This window comes from Miniopterus natalensis, chromosome 5 (assembly GCF_054644295.1).
Source record: "Miniopterus natalensis isolate mMinNat1 chromosome 5, mMinNat1.hap1, whole genome shotgun sequence".
Classification (NCBI taxonomy): domain Eukaryota; kingdom Metazoa; phylum Chordata; class Mammalia; order Chiroptera; family Miniopteridae; genus Miniopterus; species Miniopterus natalensis.
In genome coordinates this window covers 40,653,734-40,678,614 of record NC_142085.1, presented here as the reverse complement: position 1 = coordinate 40,678,614, position 24,881 = coordinate 40,653,734, and the positions used below count along the sequence as shown (strand labels likewise).

General features: G+C 37.4%; 1 protein-coding gene across 1 annotated transcript in view; it reads left to right on the top strand.

Moving 5' to 3' along the window:
- Positions 1-15,591, top strand: part of ME1 (malic enzyme 1) — a 132,376-nt gene extending 116,785 nt beyond the window's left edge. The window contains exons 10-14 of the mRNA XM_087817485.1: positions 682-787; positions 2,328-2,470; positions 5,799-5,972; positions 11,573-11,671; positions 15,032-15,591. Coding sequence (XP_087673611.1) covers positions 682-787; positions 2,328-2,470; positions 5,799-5,972; positions 11,573-11,671; positions 15,032-15,202 — 693 coding nt within the window. The 3' untranslated portion in view covers positions 15,203-15,591. The remainder of the gene's footprint in view (positions 1-681; positions 788-2,327; positions 2,471-5,798; positions 5,973-11,572; positions 11,672-15,031) is intronic.
- Positions 15,592-24,881: the final 9,290 nt, after the last annotated feature.

Genomic DNA, 24,881 nt, shown 5'->3' with positions numbered 1-24,881 from the left:
ACAACTTTTTAGTATTTCCTATTCCTATTCTGTTAATATTCTTGAAAATCAGATAAATGTTCTTTTCTCTCACAATCCTTTTAGTGGAGTTTCTGCTTTCTATTTCAAAGTAAACCACTGGTAAAGATTAATTATAATATTTTGTTACTATTAAAGGAGAAGACATGATACTAAAATTTATTACTATAACACTGCAAGCAAGACTAGGAAGTATGGTAATTCCTCAACCATATTAAACATTCTTTTGATGAAGTATGGTTTTCAGTTCTGTCATATTGAAAGAGTGACAAGAGCATCTGAGAGTTCAGAGCCAGGTCATCTCATTGATTATTGGAAGAAAGGTGGGTCTAGTTAGAACAGATGAAAAGCATTGGGGTTCCTCACTTGGGATATACAAAAGATTATTTAAGGGCAATGGTACAAAGGCAAACAAAAATAAGGGAAAGATTTTATTTTGTTCACTGTTATATGCCCATTGCCTGGAACATTGTCTGAGACACAAATACTTGTTAAAAGAATAAATGAAATGATACTCTGATAATTGGAGAAGAGAGTTTAAGAACAGCTGTACCACATAAAAATGTTAAGCATAAGTATTGGTACTATGGGTTATATTCTGAAATTTCTTTGACTAGCACATATTTGGCAGATTTATCATTTCTTCCTCTTTGCTTTACTTAGGGACGTGCTGCTTTAACAAAAGAGAAAGAAGAATTTGCTCATGATCATGAAGAAATGAAGAACCTAAAAGACGTTGTTCAAAAAATAAGACCAACTGCTCTCATAGGTAAATAACTTCTCCCTCCCTCTCATAAGCCCCACCCGACCCCTCTTCACTTGATTAGTTTTCTTACTACTTTTTTTTGAGGCTTAATTTAGCTTTTTGAAATTCTAACCTTTGTAATTGACAAACAAAATTACACATTCACTGAAGCAACAGTACCCCATAGACACCTAGATTTCTAAATTCATGCTATTTTTTTAACCTTACTGATTCCAGCTAAAGTGTGTGACCCCCTCTGCCAACTCTTTTAGCCTGTTACACCTGGCATATTCAGCACTTTTCCAAGCTTAATTGCTCCAGACAGACAGTGGCTCTCAAATGGAAGTGACTTTGCCCCCAAGGAAACATTGATAATGTCTAGAGACATTTTTGGCTGTCACAACTGGGAGGAGAGGGAGGAGGTCGGGTCTACTGACATCTAGTGAGTAGAGTCTAGGAATGCACAGGAAAGCCCCCCACAACAAGGAATTATCCAACCCAGATGTTAACAGTACCAGGGTTGAGAAACACTGAACTAGACCCTCCTTGAAGACAGGGACCATATTTCACGTATCTTTGTGTTGCTCATAACACTTAACACAGTGGTTTAACATTGCATGTGCACAGTAAAATGTTCATTATGGTCAGGTGTAATGTGGTTGAAAAAACTCAAAGAAACTTTATCTCTAATTTGGGGGTATATAATGTCAGCCTTTTGTATCATACCCCATTCGTAGAAGCTCTTGTGAAGCAGATGACAGTATTGAGAATAATGATGATAACCTTAATAAAAACAAATCCTTACTCCATGACTAGAACCATAGGAACTTTTATTGTTGTTTCACAAAATATGTTGTATTGGGAATCTTGAATTTTTTTCATTTCCATTATGCAAATTGCTTTATTCATCTGTTAAAATTCTTTAAATGCATCATACTTCAGTTTTAAATTGAATTGGATGATTGTCTTAAACGCTAGTACTGGTTGATAAAACACAGTTACTTTAAGCCTTAGAGACTGATATATACTCAGATATATTTTTTATAGAGGGATAAAGCCTATTGGACAGATTTTTAAAACTTTTTATTTATTTATTTTAGAGAGGAGGAGGGGAGAGAGAGAGGGAGAGAGAGAAATATGTCTTGTTCCAGTTATTTATGCATTAATTGGTTGATTCTTGTATGTGCCCTGACTGGGGATTGAACTCGCAACCTTGGCATATTGGGATGATGCTCTAACCAACTGAATACCCAGCCAGGGCCATATTGGACACATTTTAATTTCCTAATATAAATGCCTTTAAGCAAAATTCCTAGTGATTAGTAGCCAGTTCAGTGTATTATGAGTCAAATGTTATAGCTGTGATTTTTTACATACTTGTAGGTTTCTAACCCTGAATATTTTTGGCATTAATAAACCTATTTTTGTCACATTGATACAAATATTTTATATTTTGTTTCGGGTCTGTTAGAAAATGACCTGACTTTTCTGTTTTGGGGCATGGGCTTCTGGGATTAATTAACGAATGATAGTCCTATTCACTGGTTTCTCATTTCTACTTTAGGAGTTGCTGCAATTGGTGGCGCATTCTCAGAACAAATCCTTAAAGACATGGCTGCCTTCAACGAACGGCCTATTATTTTTGCTTTGAGTAATCCAACCAGTAAAGCAGAATGTACTGCAGAGCAATGCTATAAAGCAACCAAGGTAAAGCACAATTATAACTGATATTTTAATTGTCAAATTTTGATTCATTATAGGGAAGCCCAGGATATCAACAGAGCTTACCACTTAACTTTTAAAAATTATACAACCAAGATTGAAAAAATAGTGAACAGGTCAGAAGGGATAAGAACTATTTTCTAGACTGTTGTAAAAAATCCTCTTCTTCAATAAAACAAAATAAGCTTTGTAATGTTTTCTTGATAATTTTCCTCAAGTGATTTGGAATTATCTAAGGTTTAAACATAAAAGTTAAAAAAGAAAAAGTTTGATTCTAGATGCCTGTTAAAATAGCTTTTAACTAGCTATTCTGAAACATGGAAGCACACAGTATAAAAGCCACAGTCTTATTTTTGCTTTACAAAATCCTGGGTTTGGGTTTTGACGCCGTGGGTGGAGCATCTGGCCAGCCATTTTGACATCCAGCCAGGTTGGGATGGGAGTCCTCAAAGCATCAGTACTTGACTGTTTCCAAAAAGTGACTTGTTTATACTGGGTTTTATTAATATATATTTGATATGTTGACAAGAGCCTTTTTCCCTTCAAAGATTTGAAAGGGTCATTAAAAAAAATAAGAATTGAGTCATAGATATCTAACACTTTTATTTTGGAAATAAATCCAAAGTGAACTAGAAAAGATAAACGTGACACAAAGTCATGTCACTACATAAATCAGACCTTGATGGCCTCACTTCTTTAGTATTAGATCCTTAAATGCTTATAACTAGAATTGATGCAGTGTTGACAAGGAGCTGCTCTATTATTATCTCTCTTATTTGGGATGGCCTCAGTGTCCTCAGTAATTTAAATTTTTATCTCATCTCTAGATTGGGGAATTTACCTCATCAATAGTCCTTAAATCCTTAAAGGAGGAAAAAAACCTCTCTGAGCAATAACAAAATTTTAGCATTGCACATAGTAGGCACTTTAAGTGTTTAATAATCATTTTGCTATGGTGTATCTTGGTAGGCCTCAAGAGTTTATAAACTCAGCTGTGATAGCCATAAACAAAATCAGCTAAATTTACATAGTTGCATGTTTAAGTTTGAATGTGTTTGATACAAATGGCCTGAACTCTTTCTTATGATCTTGCTTAATGTTCTGTGTTGTTATACATAAAATTGAAAGTCACTTGAGGCTGAAAATTTAAACACTGGTTCAGCCAAAGGGTTACAGAACAAAGGAAGGTCTACCTGTTGCTGGATGTGAGTCTCCACTGCTGCAGGTACAGGTGAAGTTGATAAGAGAGGTTACAAATGCAAAACACAAAATTTGTGGAACCGTGAAAAACTATAACAAAAATGGTATGGAGAGATTTTCTTCTTCCTACTAGCATTTCACATATATGAGGATGTTTATGTAGCTGTCATTTATGTAATGCCATTCCTCCATAAAATATGATGATTATAGAATGATGGGCAGGAGGAGTGGGAGTGAAGGAGGGGAGGAAGTTAAAGAAGCATGAGTATAATATTGAAAGTCTCTTTCTATAAATTTTCAAAGGTATATGTATATATCAAATAATATATATATAAATATTTATCACATATATATCAAATAATAATTTAGTTGCATTAGGAAGTTACTTGTCGTAAAACATTTTATCTGCTAAACAGAGCTGAAGGTATCAGACTTTTCTGAAAATAAAACCTAATCTTGTGTAACACATAATAGTATCTTAAAGACACCTAGATGGGAATTTTATTTTTTTTCTCATGTGTTTTAATCTTTTTATATCCAGAATAGTTTGAATCATTATACAACTTTACCTTTATAAAAAAGATATACTATGATATTGGTTAAAAATGAATAAGTTAATATTATTACTATCATAATGGATTTAGACTCTAAATCAGTGATTTTCAACTGGTGCACCACAAGAATTTTTAAAACATGCAATACTTAGAGGACAGACTGACAGTTGTCAGAGGGGAGGGAGGTTTCAGGGCTGGGTGAAAAAGGTGACCAGATTAAGAAGGAAAAAAATCTCACAGACACAGATTATAGTATTGTGATTACCAGAGGGAAAGGGGATTGTGGGGAAGTAGAAGAGGGGATATGGGGGGATAAATAGTGACGGAAGGAGACTTGACTTAGGGTGATGTACATGCAGTACAATATACAGACGATGTATTATAGAATTTTATACCTGAAACCTATATAATTTTAGGTTTCATCCCCAATAAATTCAATTAAAAATTTTTAAAAACAATACCTGACTATTTAGTCAGGGGTACTGACCTCTTCTGCCTTAGATTGTCAAATAAAAAAATCACAACAGCCAGCACAATAGCCAAAGTTGCTTTGGAGCAAAAATTACTATTATTATTATTTTTGTAAATCAATCAAAATTATACCTATTTTTTTGTCAGATTGGCAAAATATATGTATTTTTGGTGTGCTGTAGAATTTTAATAATTCGTTTATTTGTGCCATGAGATACAGAGGTTGAAAATCAGTGCTTTGGATGTAAGAGGGATGAAAGTTATAACCCATCCGTCTATCATCATTTAAACTATGCTTTCGGGATTTGGTGCTTTAGACTTTTCAAGTGCATTTCTCAGATTATGATGCTTTACTTGTCATGGATTTCCTATTCCTGTTTTAGAACCCAGAATACTTTAACTATATCTCCACCTTCCCCCTTACAGACCAGACAGATGCTTTCCTTTTGGTCAGCAGTATTGGCAGCACCCTGCAGGCCCTCAGTTAATGCCATCTCAGCACATGTAATACATGAGGTTACTCAAAAACACTGTGATAAAATATGAAGACTAGGAAAAAATACAGTTTTTGATGATTATTGATAATTTCATTTTATTTGTTAATCCCACTTCTTCTGGTGGGTTTTCTTCCTACATGATTTTCTGTGTAGTTCTTCACAATGTAGAAACATATAAAATTTATCCATGTAATTATGTTGAAATGTCTCTAAACTCTAACCTAAAATGTCATTCTTTCCAATACTCCAATATTAATTTATCATTTTTATCTTCAGAAGTCTATAATTGGAAGCCTGTATAGAGATGGTTGTCAGGCCTAGAGGTTGGACCACTGCAGAGAATAGAGTGGTACCAGGCTTTTGGGTGTCTTGTGCTTTGCACACTTCTCCTAGGAGTAGAGAGTAAGACAGAGAACAGTAATAATCACCCTCCCTCTCAAGAACTTATTGCCAACGTCGTAACCACTCACCCAGACTTACTAGGGAGTTAATGAAAAATTAGATTTCTTTCTAAATACTCATATGGGTAGTTCTGCTGATACATCTGTTTAAGATATCCTACTTCATTTTCAAACTGTGCCTGTGTTGTAGGGGCGTGCCATTTTTGCCAGCGGCAGTCCTTTTGATCCTGTCACTCTTCCAAATGGACAGACCCTGTATCCTGGCCAAGGCAACAATTCCTATGTGTTTCCTGGAGTGGCTCTTGGGGTTGTGGCGTGTGGATTGAAGCACATCACAGACAAAGTTTTCCTTGCTACTGCTGAGGTACTGTAAAATACTCTAAGCTCACCAGGCTATCAAATACCAAATGAGATCCGTGTGGTTGTCTAATGCTTTCTTTCTTTTTTAAAGGTTTTTTTTTTTAAATATATCTTTATTGATCTCAGAGAGAGGAAAGGAGAGGGAGAGAGAGAGAGAGAAACATCAATGATGAGAGAGTCATTGATCGGCTGCAGCCCACAACCAGGGCATGTGCCCTGACCGGGAATCGAATCCTGATCGCCTGGATCCTAGGTCGATGCTCAACTGCTGAGCCACACCTGGCTGGGCTAATGCTTTCTTTATCCAGCACAATCTCAGCTCACTCCCTAGATGGTGCAGCTGAGGAAGAGAAAGTCTTTCCCAGTGGAGAATAGGGGGCGGGAGGCAGGTTCATATTGAGTCAAAGACTGTTCTTCAGTAGCCAGCAGAGAACAACTGTGTTTTAGTTTCATAAATGGAACCCTTTTTTGTCTTCATACTTACAGTCAACTTCTGTGCCAGTAGTGAGACAATAAAAATTTTGTTTCCAATTCATAGATTAAGTGGTAAATATTTCTCTACCAGAGAAATATTAATGGCATTTTGAAGATTTAGAATGAGAGCCTGATTTGGAAAAGTGTTTATTCATTCAGAGTTCAGTGTGGGAAACAGAAACCACTCTAGTGTTTTTTTTAATCCTCACTCAAGGATATGTTTTTATTGACTTTAGAGAGAGAGAGAGACAGAAACATTGATGTGACAGAGAACATCGATTGGTTGCCTCCTGTATGTTCCCTGATCAGGAATTGAACTTCCCACCTTTTTGGTATTTGGACGACACTCCAACCAACTGAGCATCCCAACCAGTGCATAACCACTCTAGTATTTTAAGCAGAAAGGAAATTAAAACAGGGAATTAGGTGTTTACAATGTCATTGAAAGGACAGAAGTGGGTTCTAGCGTGGGCCTAGAATATCACAGAGGAGACCCACTGGGGCAGCTCTGCTAAGCTGCTGTTAAGAACTGTGAAAGCTCTGAAATTTTACCCTATTTGCAAGCTGACAAATTAGCCCACCAGTTTCATAAATTCCGGCAAAAGTTACAAAACTCTTAGAGACAGAGGACTTTATTACTTACAGCATAGAGGTAACATGAACTTCCTCTCGCCCCCAAGCCTCAGGAGGATGACATGATGATTGGACATACAGATGTGAAATCATGAGCTTTTGATAATCGGAATATTCATCTAGTTGATACTGTGTTCGAAGACGATGCGATCCATGAATGAAAATTTGAGTGAATTTCTTCTCTTTAAACCACTGTACAACATTCTGATATGAACCAAATAACAATTGATGAATATTCAATAAGAATACTAACAAATTCTTATGGTATTGGTGTGATCTAAAGGAGTATAACCCCAGTGTTTAGCTCTTGGTGTCATTATGTGAGAACAAGTGTCGGGAAGCTATAATGTTCTGCTTCGTCCTTTTCTGTCACTGCATTAAAAGCACTGCAGCTGATGCTCAGAGTTTCTTTAACTCAAAAAGTCCTATTAAACAAAAATAGATGTCTAATTACTAAAAGAGCTTTTCAAAGTTGTTACATTAAGGAAAGTGTAATCTTTGTATTTTATAGCAGATACATCATAAGAAAAAAATGACCTTTTACTCATAGTAGCTAGTGTTTTCTGTCCTAAATAACTCCAGCACCCTCTAGTGACAAATTTCATGAAAAAAGAAATTTTCTCTTTACTATCCAGGAAAAGTGATACCAAAACACTTTGAAGAAAAATAAATAAAATATGTTGATGTCAGTAGTGTTATCCTTACCACAGCTTGTGATCTCTCTGGCTAAATCTTTTGGCCTTTCCGTGTTTCCCTTAGGCTTGCACACAGTATTCCTGCCTCCGGCCGCCTCCTGTTTTCACTGTCTCCATCCCGGGCCTTTCTTAGCTGTGAGCATCTTTCGTCCTTTTGTCTTCCCTTTCTCTTTACTTTGAGAGATCTCATCCATCCTCGTGTTTCCATTATCTCCATTCAAAATGTGGTCAGACCTGTGCATTTCTGTTATAATCTTCACCACACCTCCAGTTGCCTTATAGGCATTTCCACAGAAATGTCCTGCGGAGCTTAAACACAAGATGTGTAGATGCACCTGTGTGGCCCTGCCCTCAGTATTTGCACTTGTGTTAGTGGTGCCCTTTCTGAGTGGCCACCAAGCTTAGGAGCCGGATGTCCTCTTCATTCTCCCTCACCCCAGGTCCCCATGCAGACGCACCGCCACGTAACTGCTCCATCTGTTATCTCCTGTCTGTCTATTATCCTGCCTGGAAAACTCTGACAATTATTCCCCACTCACCTAAGCCTTCCCTTCAGGCCGCTGCCGTCACCCGCCCTCAGTTGTGGCCACTCTGGCTCCTCTTGGTCTTTCTCCTTAGCTGTGGCTAAGATCTCCATCAAACAGCAGCATTCAAATTTCACTCCCAGTTGTATTATGCCCTTGAGAGCTTCATGTAAACAATTATGTGTTGCCTTATAAATAAACTGTAAATTATCTTTTTAAAAAAGAGCTTTCCATATATGTCTTTCAAAATACCAGTAGTACCTAGCATGATGCTAAAGTGCATAGCAGAAACTGAGTAAATACTTTTTGAATTGAAATCAATAGAAGAGTCATATATCTTAGCAAGAAGAATAAATACAATACCACATAGACTCACTGCTAGAGGACCCTAAAAAGAAGAAAGTCCTTTTCATCTAGATTATATTTGTAGTTAATGAAAGTAACACGTACAAGATCTAGGTGAATTTCTCATTTGGCAACTTCAAATAACTGAACTATTATAAAAATACTAGTTAGATGTCTGACGAAACTGGAAATCTCATGAATTAGCACCAGTGCCGAAGACTATTCCTGGACAGTTTTATATTACACAGAGATCTTTGGCTTTTCTAGAACTCTAGACAGTCATCAGGGCCTTTGATGAGAGCACCCAATGTGTTCCGGGTCAGCCCTCCTGGCTTGGCGTTTGTACAGCAGCCTGTCCACATTCAGGAGGCACACCGTGGCTTCCTGTCCCCATACCACTCCCCTTGAATCACCTGCTTTGTGTCCTCTCACTCACCTCTCCCTGCCCTGTTCTGATATCTCCCAGAGGGCACTAGAACTGATGACCACAGACAGTAGCATCTGGAGGAAACTTCAATTCTTCTATGTCACTGAATAACTGAAAATGCATCTACTATAACATTGTCGGAATAAAATGAAAAGAGATTATTTGAAAGCAGCCACAGTGTCATTAGATAGAGAGACACCAGTGGCTTGTCAAAGCAGCAAATAGTTTTGAGCCAATATTCAGCCATCTTCTGACTGTCCCCAGTCTCTTTAAAATAATATTGTGTAATATTCTAGGGGAAAATACAATGATGTTGAATGCCAGCAAGGTGCAAATGGTGATAGGAGCAATATACATATTATCTCATATAAACAATGGAAAACATTTGAAATTATTTGATTATATAACCTGCCTCCAAATCAAGTAGCTAATCAGCTAGAATGTTGTAGAACTAGATATGACCCCAAAAGCGATTTTACTTCCTCTCTGCCATGCTGGCTGCCTGTCCTTTAAGAAATGAAATAGCTAAGATTTATTGTACATTTACTTCCCCAGACAGTGGGGTAAATTCTTTACTGGCATTTATTTCATTTAATCCTATGGATTAGGAACTGTTATTGACCTTGTATCACCAAAGAGAAAAATGAGGCTTAGAAATTTGTCTCACTCTGTCCCCAACCCCTGCCTGGATATCTGTGTTCAGAAGTCCTCAGTCACCCATAGGACTTAATCCAAATTCCTTAATTTGCACTGATGATGCTCCAATCCTTATTTCTCTACGCAGATCCTCTGCTCCCCTGCTCAGAACACTTGGATTTGCTGAGTCCAGCTCATACATCTCTGCGTTTGGTCTGACTCTGGTTCTTTCTGGAGTGCCCACCCCTTTACTGTTTGTTTGTTTAACTCCTAGCTTTTCTCAGTTCCATGCTCCAACTCCCTCCACTGCTCTCTAGGTTTCTTAACACTCACATTTCCCCTTTGGCCTAGGCTGTCTTCTCTTTCGGTAGTATTCTCTTTTTCTTCCTGTGGCTTGATACCTCACTAAGTTATCCATCTCTCAAAGGCAGGAGCTGCTTTTTAAACCCCTCTGTAGTGCTATGTCTTTCATATTTGCTGATGGCTGCAAAACAGTATTTCAGAAATGATTTCATGATTTAAAAAATCTAAAAAATATTAAAGATACTGAAAAAGATAAGTATTTGATTATTCAAATTACCTCAACTGAGGAAAGTTTTCTATTTCCTCTCTGCATCCCCAGTTCTATTAAATAAGGACCCAGCTATATACACTGGTAGATCCGCCCCACTGAAAGTCTTAGAACCGGAGGGAACTTCAAGGTGCTGAGCCCACCTCTGTGCCCTGGCACATTCAATACATAACTTAGCACTATTTTGTGTATATGCATATATACATAGTATTTCACTGTTGAACCATTTGTGAGCAACTTACAGATATTATGCCCCTTTAACCTTAAATATTTTGGGACATTTTCTTATGTGGTCTGTGTACCATTATCAGTTCAGGAACATTAGCATTGATATAATATTATTATCTAATGCACAGTCCAAATTCAGATTTTGCAAATTATCCATTAAAAAGACCTTCATAGTGTTGAGGATAGTCTTTTAATTGGCAAGAATATTTCAGCCTTTTGTTTCTTTTATGGCATTAACATTGTGGAGTACAGGCCAGTTGTTTTTTACAGTGTTCCTCAGCTTAGGCCTGATTGTTTCCTCATGATTTAATTCAAGTTACATGGTTTTTTGAGGAGCACTGAATAGCTAGTAATTATCTCCTTCTCAGGGCATCACATCAGGAGGCACATGATGCCAATTTGTCTCTGTTTTTTAAAACCCAAGTTACGATTGACATACAAAAACTTGTGGTAAGAACAATTAACATACAATCTGCCCTCTTAGCAAATGTTTAAGTATGCACTGCTTGATTTAGAAATAGGGGATGGTTGGGGTCAGCAAGTGCTGAGGCAAGTTAGGTGGTTCAGATAATCACAGAATCTGTGTGACATTAAAATCCTACTTGCAAAGTGATTCTGAAATGGGTTTCTCAGCCTCTTGCTCCACCTCCTGCGTGAGATATGTGAGCTGGGAGCAATGGCATCATCAGTCCTGGACACCTTCCCTCCTGATCTCAGGCTCCTTTTTAATCATTCTGTGGTCCTCCTCTCACTTCCTGACTCCTCTTTTCCTGTTTCTCTTGTGTTGCAAATGGGGGAGCTGCTGGCCTTTCATGGTACAGTAGAAAAGGAACTGGATTAAGGAACTTCTGTGCCCATCTTTTTCACTAATTGTGTGACCCCCGTCCCCCAATCACCAAGCCTCTCTGGGCTCAGTTTTTCCACTGATAAAGGGGGAAATGAAAGTAGGTGATCACATTAATATGATCTGCTTCGGTACATGACCATGTATGTGACCATTCCCCTAGTATCCTTGTAACCCCCATGTTGTGTGGTGTGAGGTATAAGCACTTTTGTCTTTCTTTTTTTAAGGTTATAGCTCAGCAAGTATCAGATAAGCACTTGGAAGAGGGCCGGCTTTTTCCTCCTTTGAAAACCATTAGAGATATTTCTCTGAAAATCGCAGAAAAGGTAAAACTATTTTTGTTGAACCTCATTATTTTTCCTTCCTTCTATTGCTAAGTATGCATTTTTCAGTATTGAAAATTCACTTTCTTGAAATTTCTGTGTCACCTATTGGCACAGTCCCTCGGCAGAGCTTAGGGACTCTGTTTGATCCATAACAATGGAAAAATTGGCTGAATCATTAATATCCCTATCAGTCTTTTTCTCTCCTATAATTTAAGTAATTCATTAGAATTTCCTTACATGTAGGTCTTTTCCACTTTACCTTTTTTTAGTTAGTATCTTCTGTATCACAATTATTAAAATCACCAAAATATTGTAGGTGTGGTGGAGTGACATTTAGACTAAACCACCTGCCTTATCCATGTCTCCATGATGTGTGGATCCGTGTCTCCATGGTGTATGGATCCATGTCTCCGTAGTATATGGCATCTTATAGATGACAACTAACACTGGGCAGAGGGCAACACAATGACAGCAAAGCACTCACAGCTTTTGGGGTGGCAGATGAACTATTGAAGGAATTGGCCAAGAAGAACCTGAGGCAGAGAAATTTTCTGTAACTGAGGGAGAAATGGACATTTTGGCAATATAGTTGTATTAGTTTACTAGGGCTTCCATAACAAAATACCAGACTGGGTGATTTAAAAACAAATTTATTTTCTCATAATTCTGGAGGCTAGAAATCTAAGTTTCAGGTGTAGGCACATCTAGTTTCTTTGGAGCCCTCTCTCCTTGGCTTGTAGGTGACTGCCTTCTCTGAGTCCTCATGGGGTCTAACATCTGTGTATGCACGTCCATGGTATCTATGTTCAAATTTACACTTCTTATAAAAACACCAGTCAATGTAGGTTAGGGCCCACCCAAACAGCCTCATTTTGATTTAATTACCCCTTAAAGGCCCTATCTCCAAATACAGTCACTCTGAGGTACTGGGAGCTAAGGGTTCAACATTTTGGGGTGACGTAGCTCAGCCCATAATAGTTATATGTTTAAACTAGGGTTTCTCAACCTCATGCACATTTTGACTGGATAACTCTTTTGTTGGCTGTCCTGGGCATTGTAGGATACTTAGCAGCATCCCTGCTGGCCTTTTCCCACTGATGCCAGTAGCCTCTGCACAGTTGTTACAACCAAAAATGTTTCCAGAACATTGCCAAGTGTTCTCTCAGAGACAAAATTGTTCGTGGTTGAAAATCAAAACTATTAGCAAGTTTTTCAAAACAACACCATTTAGGATTCATATGTCATCTTGTTGCTCATAAATGCTTCAAAAACTAAGTAATCCTTCAAAACACATTTAGATAATCTGCTTGGTTATTTATTTATGAAAGAATGCTCATATTATCTCCTAATGTGTGTCTACTAGTTTTTAACTAGTTTGAATTGTTAATACACTGAACAGTAGTTGGGATTACAAGAGAGCAAATATGGAAAGAAAAGAAAACCAAGGAAAGAACATAGTTTATTTTCTGTCTAGAAGACAGAAGAAAGCAAGCAGTTAAGAAGAGAGTAGTCATGATTTTAAGAAGACTCAGAACTGAGCAGCGGGTCAGAAATTAGAGGATGACAACATTTTCAGGATGGGATGGAAGTTGTGGTTAAGAAAATCAAATCCTGGTCAGAAAAACTAGTTTTAATGCTGGCAACTTTTATTTATACTTAAGAAGTCATCAGGAACTTTTACAAAAAGTACTTTCCGTAATACAAGAAGTTAAGAAGGCCGGGGGGAATGAAGAAAGCAACACAGTCTAAGCCACTCTTCCTGAGTTTGGCATTGACAGGGAGGAGAGAGTGAGGCTTTCACAGAGAGAGAGGATCATTGAGAGAGTGTGTCCTGGGAGCAGAAACAGGAATGAAACCCCACACAGTCTATGTCAGAAATGAAGCAGTGCATTTTATTAGGAAATCAATACAGCCGTTACAAACAGGCACAGGGGTCTTTTGGGGGAGATGGAAATGTTCTGAAACTGGATGTGGTAACAGTTGTACTACTCTGTAAACTTACAAAAATAATTGAATTGTATACTTAAAAAGGTTGAATTTTTGTGGTGTGTGAATTATACTTCAAAAAAAAAAAAAAACTATTCAAGAAGTAATAATTATAGGCACTTTGGAAAATAGAGAAGAGGAAAATGCCTAAAATTCTACTTTTCTAACACACGTATTAGTATCATTTTGGTGCATTTGCTTCCAGTCCTTTTTCATTTGTTTGCTTTCTTTTCTAACATCATTATAATAATGTATGGTGTATACATACTTTTGTTTTCTGAGTTTTTCATAAACATTTCTCTATAATGCAGCACAGTCTTTATAACCATGTTTTTTTCATAAATGCTTAATTTTACATTGAGAAGAGATACTTAATCATTCTAATGTTCTTCAAAATCAGACTATCCAAATAAGTCTAGCATACAAATAGCTCCTGAGTGAAACTGAAGTGAACTTGAGTACATATGTATGGAGTGATTCATTTTGATAAGAGGGGGAATCCATTTTCTCAAAGAAAATATGGGAAGAGAGGTTGTTTGAATACAAAGAGGAGATAGTCTGAGTTGATGAAAAGGGAAACTGAGATAGTTTTATCAGATTAGTTGGAATTTTCTCATAGAGTGGTGAGTTAAATGGAGACTTGACAAGGGGAACTGTTTGAAATTGCCTATGGGAAATATGAGAGGAAGTTGCTTTTTTGTTTTATTTTTTAAAGGAGGGTAAAAGCATAATGTGTAACCACACAGGCCCAAGCAAGGTTAGGAACGGTGGGGCATCGCCGGAGACAGCCGTGAAGGGAGAAAGCCGGGACTGAGGCTACCTCCCTGGGGACTAGAGTGGCAAGTGTGGCACAAAGACATGGAAATGAGGCTCTGTGATAGTGGGAAGGAGTATTGAAACTGCCCGTGGAGTCCCGTTGATTAGATGAGCAGTGTCAGGAGACTGGGATAAATACAGAGATTTTGTAAGAGGCTTTGGTCAGAATAGGGATTATTAAAACTGCAATGTGTCTGAGTTCAGACTTAGTAGGCATATGACGATGTGCAGTTCAAGATGATTATCAGTCAGGTCACTTCAAGACATTTCCCACTCTTACCTGAGGAATCCTGGTGTGATCACCCTGGAATAAATATCTACTATCCACACTTTCCTTCGTTGCTGACACCATATTCGCCTCTTGGTACATAATTTATAATTGCGTTTTCATTTTGTATCTTCTCTGTGTATGTGTGCTTTTATTATAATACAGCTTAATTTTTTTGAAAACAGGATATAAATTATATATTAATTCTTTGGAACAGATAAAAACTTCTGACATGTGCTCACCATCACCTCTGTTCATTAAAGTAACTAATATCCTTTTTCTATTTCTAGATTGTGAAAGATGCATACCAAGAAAAGACAGCCACAGTATATCCTGAACCCTCAGACAAGGAAGCGTTTGTCCGCTCTCAGATGTATAGCACTGATTATGACCAGATTCTACCTGATTGTTATTCCTGGCCTATGGAGGCCCAGAAAATGCAGACCAAACCTGCCCAGTAGCAGAATAGCTAACATTTCTAACTCCATTAATGAGATCTTAAATCTTTCATAATTTCTAAAGATTAGAATCTTTTATAATGATTTATAATATGCTAGATTAAGATCATTTTACTTTAACAATCTAAAAAGTTATGGGGAAAATTAATATATTTAGGATAATACCACACTAGACAGTTTTGCTTCATTTACTTCCTGATTATTTATGATTTCGATCTTGTTTTGCCCAAAGTTCTCTTTAAAAGCTATTGTACCTACTACTGAGAAGCTCATTGTTTTTATATAGGGAACTACGGGGAAGACCAAAATTAGTAATAAATTGATACGATTAAAATTAAAACCCATAATTCTTTTGTTGACCATTTTGTTAAAAATCTTTTTATATATGTATATATAAAAAGAAATATATTTAGGCATAGATGAACTTTCGCTAAAAACAGAAACAACACTTTGTTGCCTAGAGAAATTAACTTCTCGGGTATTTTTATTCCAATTCAGACTATATTTGTTCTTTTGGTGCAAATGAATTCTAACATTTCTAAGAAAGATCATTGCTGTTTACAGTGCCTTGGACTACCTTAGATTATAATATTCTTTCCCCATTGTTACATCTTCTTATCACCGTGACTGCCTCTGTCAGATATCCCTTCTAACAGCACCTTTCTTTCCCCTGACTAAGTGCCCTGTCCTTCAGCTCCACACTGCTGCTACTGGGCCTCGGAGGACTGTGGCTCCTGTCCTGAGGTAGGTACCTTCAGTTCAGCACAGCCTGAGCAGTGGGAAGAGTGGAGGGGAGAGTAGTAGGTAAGCTCCTTTAGAAAGGGCTGTCTGCAGAGTCAACATCTTAAGACAAAGATCTCCAGAGTCAGGAGCAAGAGTACAGTTCCCAGACAAGCTGGGTTCCCACTTGAGCGACCTGCTCTAATGTCCCCTTGGTTCGCCCAGGTAATCAAGAACTCATCGTGTGGCTACAGTAAACACAATTTCGCCTGCAATTGGAGAAAATTTTGTAACCTCTTCCCCAATGTCAGAAATTATCTTTACATTAGATATTAAAATATTCTAATTACCATTAGTAGTTACAACCAAGAAGTTCATGTTCATTTCAAGTTTTACTTTAGAAATTAATCATTGAACCAATAGAGACAATTTTAAATTCGTAAGCTCAGATATAATAACATTTGCTATCTATTTGTAGAATTTTTTGGATAATTTTCTAGTTTTGAAGTAATGCTTTTAAAGAGTATAAAAAGCTGTTCAAGGTAAACTGTACTATAAAATGATTTTATTGGAAGTTTACATAAGTTGAAGATTACACAAATTGTTGTAAGTGTGAGTAGAAGAGGTAGGAGTATTTCTGAAGGTAAGATTGAGTCAGGAATTTCCTCGATATAGTTATTTTGAAAAAGACCCAGAATGCCTATTTTTTGTGTTTCCATGTTGTCTTGTAGCTCTAACTAAATGTACTTACCTATGCAAAAGATTGATTAAAACATGGAAAAAAGTCAGTGAATAAAATGATAAAGTAATTGTTTTTCTATTAAAGTGTTGTTGCATTTAAAAATAATGCTGGGTCTTAATGGGTGGTCATTTGGCAGTATTTTATGAATTTAAAAATATTCTGATAGCTAATTTCAGTATGAACTTAGTTTAATACATGCCATATACTAGGCTACTTCCTTGTCCTCAGAGAAAGATAGTGAAACAGTGTTGGATGATTACTTACTAGGTATCATGTATTCTGCATACATGATCTTATTTAATGTAGTTTCCACATTTCCTTTATGAAGTAGGTATTTTGAGTAACTTGCCAAGTCCACAGAGCTAAAAAGCAAAGGAAGTGGGCTTTAAATCTGTTTATCTTTCTTCTTAGTCTGTTCTCTTTTTACTAGAGTACAATAGAACAGCACTGTCCAGCAGAAGAAAGTGAGCCACATGTATGAGTGCTGTAGCCTCATAAAAAGAAGTGAAATGGATATTAATATATTTTATTTAAACCAGCATTTTTCAGAATATTATCATTTCGGCATATAATCAATATAAAAATAATTGATAAATTTTACATTATTTTGTTCATACTAAGCCTCTAATATCCAGGTATTTACATACACATCAGTCATGAGAACATACAGAACAATGGAATAGAACAGGGAACTCACAGAGACCCCCTGAATATGAGTTACAGAGGTGGCACAACCATCAGAGATAAAGAATGGAGTGTGTAGTTAAAAGGATTAGGAAAACTGGCCTACCACATGGAGAAAATTAAAACTATATACTATACATATACTATACAAAATTAAAACTATACTAGATAAAAAGGTAGACTTCAAATGGGTTAAAGACCTAAGTATGAACAGTAAAATATAAAGCTAATAAAAACTATTGCAGCAAAATATCTTTGGGACCTCAAAAACACAAACATGAGGTTAAAAATATTGATGGAATGCATGATCTAAGGATGGGAGGGTTTTGGCTGATAAATGGCTGCAGCCATAAAACTGTAAAGGATGAAGAAATCCAGGTCAGTGGGATAGGTTGCTCACTCTCCAGAGATGGAGTCATAAAGAAATAGATAATTTAGTCTCAAAGGCTTAGGTTCTTAGCTCAAGGCAAAGTATAAAAAACGAGAAAAATGCCTATGTTTTTGCTAAAAGAATCTCCCCTCTCTTGCCAGCTGTAAGGCTGAAATAACTGAAAACCAAGTTCTTACTTAACCTGATGGTTGCCAGATTATACCAGGAGTTGCATTTACAGCCTCACCAGGCCTCATGCGAAAGTTGAGTATTGACCTGGAAACAGTGGGACATGGATTTGGAATGGGGATGTATGGCAGGGGTGATTTGGACGACTCGTGATACCCTAAACTAGGTGAACAGCAGCTCATGTTTGATTACTGCAAATCCTGTGTCCCAGGAAACCCCTCAACCCCAGGCAAACCCAAACACTTGACATGTCCTCCCTTGCTAATCAAAGCAGACCTCTTCCTGTCTAAAGACAATGTTGCTGCCTTGCTTGAAGATCCTGTAATGACCTCACTTCATTTACACCTGCTCTTCCCACATTACTTCTACTTATCGCGGTACACATGGTGTCAGGTTCCAGCATGGAAAGGAGCTGTGGTTGATACAATTAAAAAGGCCAACTCAGAATAAGAAGATTCCCACCAAAAGAATTATAGACTTTACTAATTTATATTGGCATAACCTGAGGAAAATAGGATTGTGAAAATGTACTGAGGACTAAGTATATTTTCAGATTGGGTGGAATTGATTGATAGGGATGCACTTGCCGCAGGGTCTGGATTCAGTGTGCTGCCTAAGCAGTTGAAAGTGATTCTACTTGTTGGTTCAGTTAGCTGACTGAAATGTAGACTCACATTAAATACAATTGAAAATACAAACATTCCTTGAAATAATACAAAGGAATTCAAAGATTTACAAAAGTAGGAGTGTTGGAGTGGATTTGTCCTTGCAAATCAGACCGTTCTACACCTAACGATTTCCTAACTGGTGTCCCAAGAGGACCTACCAGTGACTCTCACTAACACCTTGAGAGACACATTGATGAAGGGAATAGGAACATCCATGAAAAACAATTTTTAAAAAATTGAGGTGTAATAGCGTATTAGTTTCAGGAGTATAACATGATTCGATATTTGTATATATTGTGAAATGATTACCACAATAAGTGTAGTTATCTTTCACCATACATAGTTACAAAATATTTATTTTCTTATGATGAGAACGTTTGAGTTTACTCCTTTAGTAACTTTCTTATATGCAGTAGAGTATTATCTATAGTCAGCATGCTGTATGTTACATTTCCATGGCTTATTTATTTTATTTTTTAATCCTGACCTGAGGATATTTTTTCCATTGCTTTTCAGAGAGAGTGAAGGGGAGGGAAGGGAGAGAGAGAGAGAAACATTAGTGTCAGAGAGAGACATCAATTGGTTGCCTCCCGATCACTCCACAACTGGGGCTGGGGATAGAGCCTGCAACCAAGGTGTGTGCCCTTAGTCGGAACCGAACCCAGGACTCTTCAGTCCAAGTACCTATGCTCTAAACCACAGAGCCAAACTGGCTAGGGCATATTTATTTTATAACTGGAAATTTGTACCTTTTGACCCCTCTTACCAATTTCCCCTAGCCCTCCATGCCTCTACCTCAGTCAACTACCAATCTTTTTTCTTATCCATGGGCTCTGTGTTTTGTTTATTTTTTGTTTCCTCATATAAGCTTATTTTAATTAGCATAATGCCCCCAGGGCCTATCCATGTCGCAAATGGCAAGACTTTACTTTTTTTATGGCTGAATAATATTCATATATACCACATTTTCTTTATCTGTTCACTCATTGTTGGACGTTTAGTTTGTTTCCATGTCTTGCCTATCGTAAATAGTGCTGCAGTGAACATGAAGCCCATATATTTGTATGAAATAGTGTTTTCATTTTCTTGAGATAAATACTCAGAAGTATAATTCCTGGATCATATGGTAGTTTTAATTTTTTTCAGAACTTCCTCATTGGTTTCCAAAATAGTTGCACCAATTTGCATTCCTACCAACAGTGCAGAAAGGTTCTCTTTTCTCCACATCCTTACCAACACTTATTTCTTGTCATTTTGATAATAGCTATTATGACAGGTGTGAGGTGATATCTCATTTGCATTTTCCTGATGATTAGTGATGTTGAGCAATTTTTTATGTACATGTTGGGCATCTATATCTTTTGAATAGTATTCCAATCCTCTGCCTATTTTTAATCATATTTTTTTGCTGTTATTGAGTTGTATGAGTTCTTTATATTTTGGATATTACTCCCATATCAGATATGTGATTTCAAAGATCTTCATCCATTCAAGAGGTTGCCTTTTCATTTTGTTGAGGGTTGACTTTGCTGTGCAGAGCTTTTTAGTTTGATGTAGTCCCATTTGTTTATTTGTGCTTTTGGTGCCTTTGTTCTTGGTGTCAAATTAAAAAGATCATCGCCAAGATCGATGTCAAGGTTTTTACTGCCTATGTTTTTTTTTCTAGGAGTTTTATGGCTTCATGTTTTATATTTAACTCTTTAATCCATTTTGAGTTAAGCTTTGTGTAGTGATCCAGTTTTTCCAGCACCATTTATTGAAGAGACTGTCCTTTCTCCATTGTATATTTTTGGCTCCTTTGTTGTAAATTAATTGACTATATATGTGCAGGATTTCTATTCTATTTCATTGATCTATGTGTCTGTTTTTATGCCAATATCATACTGTTTTGATTACTATAGCTCTGTAGTGTAGTTCGAAATTAGGGTGTGTGATGCCTCCAACTTTGTTCCTTCTCAAGATTGCTTTGGCCATTTGGGGTCTTTTGTGGTTTCATACAAATTTTAGAATTGTTTATTCTATTTCTGTGAAAAATGCCATTAGAATTTTGATAGGGATTGCATTGAATCTGTAGATTGCTTTGGGTATTATGGACATTTTAACAATATTCTTCCAATCAATGAGCATGGAATATCTTTCCATTTATTTGTATCTTCAATTTCTTTCATCAGTGTCTTACAGTTTTTGGTGTACAGGTGTTTTACCTCCTTGGGTCAGTTTATTCCTAGATATTTTATTCTTTTTGATGCAATTATAAATGAGATACTTTTCTTAATTTTTCTTATAGTTTGTTATTAGTGTATAGAAATGTGACAGATTTTTGAATAGTGATTTTGTGTTGATATCATCTCAATAGATGCAGATAAAGCAACTGTACTCAATATATTTATTAGTTCTAACAATATTTTGGTACTCTTTAGAGTTTTCTATATATGATGTCATCACAAATGGAGGCAGTTTTACTTCTTCCTTTCCAATTTGGATGGCTTTTATTTTTTTTCTTGCCTATTTGCTCTAGCTAAGATTTTAAATCCTGTGTGGAATTAAAGTGGCAAGAGTGAGCATCCTTTTCTTGTTTCTGATCTTAGAGGAAAAGCTTTCAGTTGTTTACTATTGAATGTGGTGTTAGCTGTCTGCTCGTTATATATGCCCTTTATTATGTTGAGGTGCGTTCCCTCTATACATAATTTGTTGAGAGTTTTTATCACAAATGGATGTTGAATCTTGTTAAATGCTTTATCTGCATCTACTGAAATAATCATGATTTTCATCCTTCCTCTTGTTCATGAGGCTTATCACATTGGTTGATTTGCTGCTGTTGAACCATCCTTGCATCCCAAGAATAAATCTCACTTAATCATGATGTACGAAACTAATCATGTATTGTTGAATTCGGTTTGCTAATATTTGTTGAGTACACGAAAAGCATTTTAATAACTCTTCTCTGTAAGTTGGGGAGGCTTATGAGAAATGCTGTGGTTAAAATGGACTCCCTGTTTCAATGGAGATGTCAGAATCTTGGGAAACTTAATAGCAGCACTTTGCAGCAATTAACAACTGGAGAAAAGGTGGAAACAATAATAGAAGCAGATATACTATACTCAGAATAGTTTAGTCTGCAGAAATCTTTGCTGGTGGTCAGTAAATCACAGGGCCCCATGTCCTGAAAATTTTAACAATTAGAGCAGGTGCTGACCAAGAAAAATGGATGCCAGTGTATACAACTAATACAGCCACACCAGTGTGTATCAGCTGAATATCAGCTTACGTCCAAATATGTGGGCAACCCATATAGGTCTACTTGATACAGCAGCAGAAAAGCCTGACTACAGCCACCAGATTAAGTGTCGAGGCCCTCACCAAATTGCCAATCACAGATATGAATGAAAGACCTCGAAGATGAAGAACTCTGTAATATAAATGCTTCCAACATCTTCCTTTGCAGCTCCATTTTTACAGGATAACAGCGCATTGCATAAAGAATACCACTAGACCTTTTGGAAATCATCTGGCCACATCTGAACAAATACAGATTTCTGGGGTCTCTGAAACCATTGTGGTCTATGGGACAAAGTGTATGCTATAGTAGTAAGTCCATCTTCTAGTTGTTTTCCCATTAAAGAGAACTGATTTCCTCATCATGTATGGCAGTGTCCCCACAGTGGATTCCTGATGTGTAAAAAAGGTTATTCTGGCAGGAAGTACCAGATGATTTGCAGGGATAAGTCCACCATCAAAAGCTTTACAATAAGCAGGGGTGTGATGATTATTACAGTGAGAATTAATTGATTTTTAAAAATGACAGCTGCTGTCAAGTTCTGTTTCTTGGAGCAAATCAGTAGGTAGCTACTGATTTGGCCAGTACTTTTTTTGTTTCTCCTTTATTCCAGTAAGTAGAGGGACCCAACACAGTTTGTGCTGTCAACATTATAGGTTGTCTTTTCAGTGTTTAACTCTCTGACACTGTTCCAGAATGTAATTCTTATTACCAGACCTTGATTATCTCACCATTGTACAGGGCATCATGCTGGTCTAATACATTGATGATGATGTGCTCACAGGACCTGGAGCACAGGTGTCGTCAGGTTTCATGGATACTTGCTAAGATACATTGTGCCAAAGTGTAGAAGATCAATGCAAAGAAAGTGCAAGAGCCTGCCACATCAGCCAAATTTGTGGAGGTTCAATGTCTGGTGCATGTTGGAATGTCCCCTCCATAAAGGACAAATTGTGTACTTTGTTCCAGCTACGAGACAGGAGGAATCCCAATGTTTGGTGGGATTCTTTGAATTTTGCCTCTACTACTCAAACCTATTTATGGGTGATCCAAATGCTTCTAGCTTTAACTGGCCCAAGAAAAAGAAGGGCCTCTCCAGCTGGTCCTGGCTGCAGTGAAAGTTCTACCATATGGACCTTATGAAGGGAGATTGAGTGGGCTCAGTTATGAGGCAAATTAAGATTCTGTATTAAACCAGGATTTTTGAGCAAACCATGCCCTCTTCAGAAAATACCTGTTTTTTCAATTTACCACTGGGCTACTTGAGGTAAAAGCAAATGAAAGAAAATTGCCCTGTTCAAAGGTTCTGTAGGCTCCCCAGGGCCTTCTCAAGTTCTCAGAAGGGATGGATGGCATGTAAGCGTCATACATGGAAATAAGTTCACAGGCAACATATTTCTGATTTACTATGGGGATGTTTTAGAGGTCCTTGCGTTAGGGTCCATCAAGTCGTCTGGCCTCCTACTCAGTCCATTATACACGTATCCCCAGCCCTTAGCCTAACACATAATAGACCAATAAGGAACAAAAAGCAAAGAACATACTTGAAGAAATGTTGATTTAATTCACTAAGTCTTAAAAAGACACTGCAACATTTATAATGAGCATTCTTTGCAAATAACCATTTAAAAATATAATGTATGTAAACAGAATCAGGATTCTTCAGTTACAAGCAATAGACACTGATTCTTTCAAGAGAAAAAGGGCAGATGGTGAATAGCTCAGAGGAGGTGTTAATAAACATTCAGTAGGTCAGAATTGAGGCTGGCACTATTCAGATTTAAGCAGCGAGAGATGAAAACTATCTTTAGGGAAGGCTGCCAGTGGGCAACTTGATTTCAGTCACTTTCCCCAAACCATACAGAGAAGGGGCAGTTCCCCAGTGTGTGTGGGTGTATGTGTATATATGCTCTTATCAGGCTGAGCAAACAAAGCCAGAAGTCTACTGTACATACACAGCTGAGCTTTGAATTATATATGTACTTTTAATATGAAAACATACACTTCCCCCAATTAATGTTGATTAGTGCTTCTGATAGGAATAAAATATTGCCACATACTCATGGCATGAAAAGTAGGTTCTGAAAAATCAGAATTAGCTACAGAAGCAGGAAAGATTTCATAAGCTAGAATTTATTCCTTGCATTTGAGTTATGTAAATTATTTTTTTGTTCCATACTTTGGTTCTTTAAGCTTGATTATCTGTCACTACTTTTGCCAATTTAATCATAGGAAAGCCTCTATGAGTGGTTTAGGCACCTATTAGGGGCCTGGCACATACTGTCTCATTTCAAAGAAAGAAAATTAATGGAGTTACATCTGTTTAGAGCCTAAAAATTTGTGACTGCTAATTATACTTATTGACGGTTTTGGGAGATTATGGCAGAAATAGACTTCTATATGAAATTGTTTTCAGTCCATTTCTTATTTCTTCCCTTTGTGTATAAGTGTGAGCCTCCAGCTTGAGTCCAACCACATTCAAGGCCAGGATGGGCAAGCTGGACAATTGAACAAGGCAGGCCCAGGACAGAGCCTCTGAGTTGTCCCCTGAAACTCATTCTGAGCTAAGAGTGTAGACAGAACAGCGCACCTAGTTCCAAGGCTTCAGGGTCAGGAGACTCAGCTTAGTGCCCGGTCAGTCTGCTATTCTGTTTGCCTCGCCCTAGCCCAAGGACATGTGTCTACATCTCAGACACAGAGCATGAAATCAGAATGCACTGTTACCAAAAATCCTGTAAGTTCCCCAGCACATACAGCAGTGGTTGGCATCTAACAACGTATCGCAGTATGGAGAGTGAGGCATTCCCCTGCAAGTTCACTAAATCTCAGCATCCAGATTTGGCATCCTGGGGGGACCAGGACATCAGTGGTGTGCCTGGGACCCAGCAGAATGAAATGCACCCTGAGAAAGGGCAGTAGTAGGCAAAGAGACCATAGAGACCAGAGAAAGCTGCAAAGAGGCAGCTCAGGATGCCCCTAAACACCGAGGAGACTCCCAGGAATTTTTGGGCAGGGGCAGATACTTTGTAATG